The sequence below is a fragment of the Cherax quadricarinatus genome, chromosome 56 (genome assembly GCF_038502225.1).
Source record: "Cherax quadricarinatus isolate ZL_2023a chromosome 56, ASM3850222v1, whole genome shotgun sequence".
Lineage (NCBI taxonomy): Eukaryota > Metazoa > Arthropoda > Malacostraca > Decapoda > Parastacidae > Cherax > Cherax quadricarinatus.
Genome location: NC_091347.1, coordinates 21,893,432 through 21,899,431, shown reverse-complemented (window position 1 = coordinate 21,899,431; position 6,000 = coordinate 21,893,432). Strand labels below are relative to the sequence as shown.

Sequence of the window (6,000 nt, the reverse complement as noted above, 5' to 3'; positions counted from 1 at the left end):
CCATTGGACCTTCAGAGGCTGTGAGGTGTTTGAGGCCAGGGGTTAGCTATCTAGACGTTGTGATATACCTCACCCACACACCAGGGACTGACTAGACGTGACGATGTCCCTGACCCACACACCAGGGGATGATTAGACATGACGATTTCCCTGACCCACACACCAGGGGCTCATTAGACGTGACGAAGTCCCTGACCCACACACCAGGGGCTGATTAGACGTGACGATATCCCTGACCCACACACCAGGAGCTGATTAGACGTGACGATGTCCCTGACCCACACACCAGGAACTAACGACGTGACGATGTCCCTGACCCACACAACAGGGACAGAATAGACGTCGTGATGTTTCTGACTTCTCACACCGGGGACTGACTACCTCCACTCTGACGAAGCCGGTCATTATCCTTCCACATCTTTAGTTTTAAACCTGCAAACAGAAATTACCTTAATGATGCCTGAATACGTAATAGAAATAATGCGATACATATTATAAAATATGATACATTGCTGGTTTAGTGATTGGTAATAGACACAATGGAGGCCGACATAAACACACAAATTCTTTATTAAATAATGGAGACCCCGGAGGTCACCTGTCAGTCATTGTGATGTCGTAGCTCACCTGTCGGAATAGTAGGAAGTGACGTAGCTCACCTGTTCGAGTAGTAGGAGGTGTCGTAAGTCTGGTAGTAGTTGGCTGAGTAGATAAGTGACTGATCAGGACAGTAGACATTGGAACAGTCAACATAGGCATCAGCAGTCCTGACGCTGGTATAACTAAGAGAGTCTCCTGCACCTGCTGGAGCTGGCCCTCCTCCTCCTCCTCCTCCGTGAAGAAGGGACACACTTCCACCTCCTGTGTTGTGTGATGTATATCGTTCTTCCTCGGAGGTCACCTCACCGCCTCCGCTGCCACCTTGGTAATACTGTTAAAATATTCGTAGTGTTATGCACCTGAAGCTCCAACGGAGGGTCGTCATCTGACTAAGACCCGCGTCAGGAAACACTTGTCCTACCTATACAGGATATATAATATACCAAAAGCTTGTCCTGTTTCCTGACACAGCATATATACAGTGAGGCAGACACCAGAAGGTGTCTGCCTCACTGTATATATGCTGAGAGTATAATCCGATTTATGGATTAAAGTATTCTTGTCTGGTGGTGAAGACTATGTGTATCATTAATGACTCGTGTAGTCATTGACTTATTACAATCATATGTATACCTTGAGGTGAATGTCTCCTAATGTACACTGAGTTTACCTTAAACCCTATTTTAGGTATTAAATTAATTCTTGACTGGTGTTGAATAGGTTACATGCAGTCTTAATGACCCTGGTGTAGTAAATAGCATTAAAACCCCAATAATAAATAATCATTATTATTATAGGTTACCTGAGATATAAGGTTGTTCAGCAGGAGAAAATAGGTCTAGTTTCTAGGATGAAGAGCCCTTGACTGATATCAAGGCACCTCCTTAGGATCAAGAGCCATTGACTGACATCAAGGCACCTCCTTAGGATCAAGAACCTTTGATTGACAACAAGGCACCTTCTTAGGATCAAGAACCCTTGACCGACATCAAGGCACCTCCTTAGGATCAAGAGCCCTTGACTGATACCAAGGCACCTCCTTAGGATCAAGAACCCTTGACCGACATCAAGGCACCTCCTTCGAAGATAGAGGGTTACCTCACCTGGTTGATAGCCACGGTGGTGGGTGGGTACAGGTAGTTCCTGGCTACCAGAGTAGATGGTAGACGGTAGCTTCGAGCCTCATAGTCGTAGGTGTAGGTGTAGTCCCCGCCCATCCCCGCGCCCACCGCCGCCCCTGGCGCCGTGGGCGTGGAGCTGCCGCCCCCACCACCACCCACACCAGGGGTGGTGGTGGTGGCCAGGCCAGTGATGTAGTCCATACTACCGTCCTCTTCTACCAGGCTGCTCTCCAGACCTGCTGAATGGGGACTGTGCTGAGTGGGAGGCTGGTAAGTGAGAGTACTAGTGAGTGGGGATGATAGTGAGTGGGAGTACTAGTGAGTGTGGACGGTGATGAGTGGGAGTACTAGTGAGTGGGGATGGTGATGAGTGGGAGTACTAGTGAGTGGGGATGGTGATGAGTGAGAGTACTAGTGAGTGGGGATGGTGATGAGTGAGAGTACTAGTGAGTGTAGACGGTGATGAGTGGGAGTACTAGTGAGTGGGGACGGTGATGAGTGGGAGTACTAGTGAGTAGGGACGGTGATGAGTAGGAGTACTAGTGAGTAGGGATGGTGATGAGTGAGAGCACTAGTGAGTGGGGATGGTGATGAGTAAGAGCACTAGTGAGTGGGGATGGTGATGAGTGAGAGTACTAGTGAGTGGGGATGGTGATGAGTGAGAGCACTAGTGAGTGGGGATGGTGATGAGTGGGAGTACTAGTGAGTGGGGACGGTGATGAGTGGGAGTACTAGTGAGTAGGGATGGTGATGAGTGAGAGCACTAGTGAGTGGGGATGGTGATGAGTGAGAGTACTAGTGAGTAGGGATGGTGATGAGTGAGAGCACTAGTGAGTGGGGATGCTGATGAGTGAGAGCACTAGTGAGTGGAGATGGTGATGAGTGGGAGTACTAGTGAGTGGGGACGGTGATGAGTGGGAGTACTAGTGAGTTGGGATGGTGATGAGTGAGAGCACTAGTGAGTGGGGATGGTGATGAGTGAGAGTACTAGTGAGTGGGGATGGTGATGAGTGAGAGTACTAGTGAGTGGGGATGGTGATGAGTGAGAGCACTAGTGAGTGGAGATGGTGATGAGTGAGAGTACTAGTGAGTGGGGATGGTGATGAGTGAGAGTACTAGTGAGTGGGGATGCTGATGAGTGAGAGCACTAGTGAGTGGAGATGGTGATGAGTGGGAGTACTAGTGAGTGGGGACGGTGATGAGTGGGAGTACTAGTGAGTGGGGATGGTGATGAGTGAGAGTACTAGTGAGTGGGGATGGTGATGAGTGAGAGCACTAGTGAGTGGAGATGGTGATGAGTGAGAGTACTAGTGAGTGGGGATGGTGATGAGTGAGAGTACTAGTGAGTGGGGATGGTGATGAGTGAGAGCACTAGTGAGTGGAGATGGTGATGAGTGAGAGTACTAGTGAGTGGGGATGGTGATGAGTGAGAGCACTAGTGAGTGGGGATGGTGATGAGTGTACTAGTGAGTGGGGATTGTGATGAGTTAGAGTACTAGTGAGTGGGGATGGTGATGAGTGAGAGTACTAGTGAGTGGGGATGGTGATGAGTGAGAGTACTAGTGAGTGGAGATGGTGATGAGTGAGAGTACTAGTGAGTGGAGATGGTGATGAGTGAGAGTACTAGTGAGTGGGGATGGTGATGAGTGAGAGTACTAGTGAGTGTGAACGGTGATGAGTGAGAGTACTAGTGAGTGGAGATGGTGATGAGTGAGAGCACTAGTGAGTGTGGACGGTGATGAGTGAGAGTACTAGTGAGTGGAGATGGTGATGAGTGAGAGCACTAGTGAGTGTGGACGGTGATGAGTGAGAGTACTAGTGAGTGTGGACGGTGATGAGTGAGAGTACTAGTGAGTGGAGATGGTGATGAGTGAGAGTCCTAGTGAGTGGGGATGGTGATGAGTGAGAGCACTAGTGAGTGGGGATGGTGATGAGTGAGAGCACTAATGAGTGGGGATGGTGATGAGTGAGAGTACTAGTGAGTGGGGATGGTGATGAGTGAGAGCACTAGTGAGTGGGGATGGTGATGAGTGAGAGCACTAATGAGTGGGGATGGTGATGAGTGAGAGTACTAGTGAGTGGGGATGGTGATGAGTGAGAGCACTAGTGAGTGGGGATGGTGATGAGTGAGAGCACTAATGAGTGGGGATGGTGATGAGTGAGAGTACTAGTGAGTGGGGATGGTGATGAGTGAGAGTACTAGTGAGTGGGGATGGTGATGAGTGAGAGCACTAGTGAGTGGGGATGGTGATGAGTGAGAGCACTAATGAGTGGGGATGGTGATGAGTGAGAGTACTAGTGAGTGGGGATGGTGATGAGTGAGAGTACTAGTGAGTGGGGATGGTGATGAGTGAGAGCACTAGTGAGTGGGGATGGTGATGAGTGAGAGCACTAGTGAGTGGGGATGGTGATGAGTGAGAGCACTAGTGAGTGGGGATGGTGATGAGTGAGAGCACTAGTGAGTGGGGATGGTGATGAGTGAGAGTACTAGTGAGTGGGGATGGTGATGAGTGAGAGCACTAGTGAGTGGGGATGGTGATGAGTGAGAGTACTAGTGAGTGGGGATGGTGATGAGTGAGAGTACTAGTGAGTGGGGATGGTGATGAGTGAGAGTACTAGTGAGTGGGGATGGTGATGAGTGAGAGTACTAGTGAGTGGGGATGGTGATGAGTGAGAGTACTAGTGAGTGGGGATGGTGATGAGTGAGAGCACTAGTGAGTGGGGATGGTGATGAGTGAGAGCACTAATGAGTGGGGATGGTGATGAGTGAGAGTACTAGTGAGTGGGGATGGTGATGAGTGAGAGCACTAGTGAGTGGGGATGGTGATGAGTGAGAGCACTAATGAGTGGGGATGGTGATGAGTGAGAGTACTAGTGAGTGGGGATGGTGATGAGTGAGAGCACTAGTGAGTGGGGATGGTGATGAGTGAGAGCACTAATGAGTGGGGATGGTGATGAGTGAGAGTACTAGTGAGTGGGGATGGTGATGAGTGAGAGTACTAGTGAGTGGGGATGGTGATGAGTGAGAGCACTAGTGAGTGGGGATGGTGATGAGTGAGAGCACTAGTGAGTGGGGATGGTGATGAGTGAGAGCACTAGTGAGTGGGGATGGTGATGAGTGAGAGCACTAGTGAGTGGGGATGGTGATGAGTGAGAGTACTAGTGAGTGGGGATGGTGATGAGTGAGAGCACTAGTGAGTGGGGATGGTGATGAGTGAGAGTACTAGTGAGTGGGGATGGTGATGAGTGAGAGCACTAGTGAGTGGGGATGGTGATGAGTGAGAGCACTAGTGAGTGTGGATGGTGATGAGTGAGAGCACTAGTGAGTGGGGATGGTGATGAGTGAGAGTACTAGTGAGTGGGGATGGTGATGAGTGAGAGTACTAGTGAGTGGGGATGGTGATGAGTGAGAGTACTAGTGAGTGGGGATGGTGATGAGTGAGAGTACTAGTGAGTGGGGATGGTGATGAGTGAGAGTACTAGTGAGTGGGGATGGTGATGAGTGAGAGTACTAGTGAGTGGGGATGGTGATGAGTGAGAGTACTAGTGAGTGGGGATGGTGATGAGTGAGAGTACTAGTGAGTGGGGATGGTGATGAGTGAGAGTACTAGTGAGTGGAGATGGTGATGAGTGAGAGTACTAGTGAGTGGGGATGGTGATGAGTGAGAGTACTAGTGAGTGGGGATGGTGATGAGTGAGAGCACTAGTGAGTGGAGATGGTGATGAGTGAGAGTACTAGTGAGTGGGGATGGTGATGAGTGAGAGTACTAGTGAGTGGGGATGGTGATGAGTGAGAGTACTAGTGAGTGGGGATGGTGATGAGTGAGAGTACTAGTGAGTGGGGATGGTGATGAGTGAGAGTACTAGTGAGTGGGGATGGTGATGAGTGAGAGTACTAGTGAGTGGGGATTGTGATGAGTGAGAGTACTAGTGAGTGGGGATGGTGATGAGTGAGAGTACTAGTGAGTGGGGATGGTGATGAGTGAGAGCACTAGTGAGTGGAGATGGTGATGAGTGAGAGCACTAGTGAGTGGAGATGGTGATGAGTGAGAGTACTAGTGAGTGGGGATGGTGATGAGTGAGAGTACTAGTGAGTGGGGATGGTGATGAGTGAGAGTACTAGTGAGTGGGGATGGTGATGAGTGAGAGTACTAGTGAGTGGGGATGGTGATGAGTGAGAGTACTAGTGAGTGGGGATGGTGATGAGTGAGAGTACTAGTGAGTGGGGATGGTGATGAGTGAGAGCACTAGTGAGTGGAGATGGTGATGAGTGAGAGCA

The 6,000-nt window shown here is 49.8% G+C and overlaps 1 protein-coding gene across 1 annotated transcript in view; it reads right to left on the bottom strand.

Annotated features, from left to right (window-relative positions):
* Window positions 1–404: 404 nt before the first annotated feature.
* LOC138854365 (transcription factor RFX4-like) overlaps window positions 405–6,000 on the bottom strand; it is a 49,839-nt gene continuing 44,243 nt past the window's right edge. The window contains exons 11-13 of the mRNA XM_070096988.1: window positions 1,704–1,957; window positions 660–931; window positions 405–432 (exon numbers count right to left, since the gene is read on the bottom strand). Coding sequence (XP_069953089.1) covers window positions 405–432; window positions 660–931; window positions 1,704–1,957 — 554 coding nt within the window. The remainder of the gene's footprint in view (window positions 433–659; window positions 932–1,703; window positions 1,958–6,000) is intronic.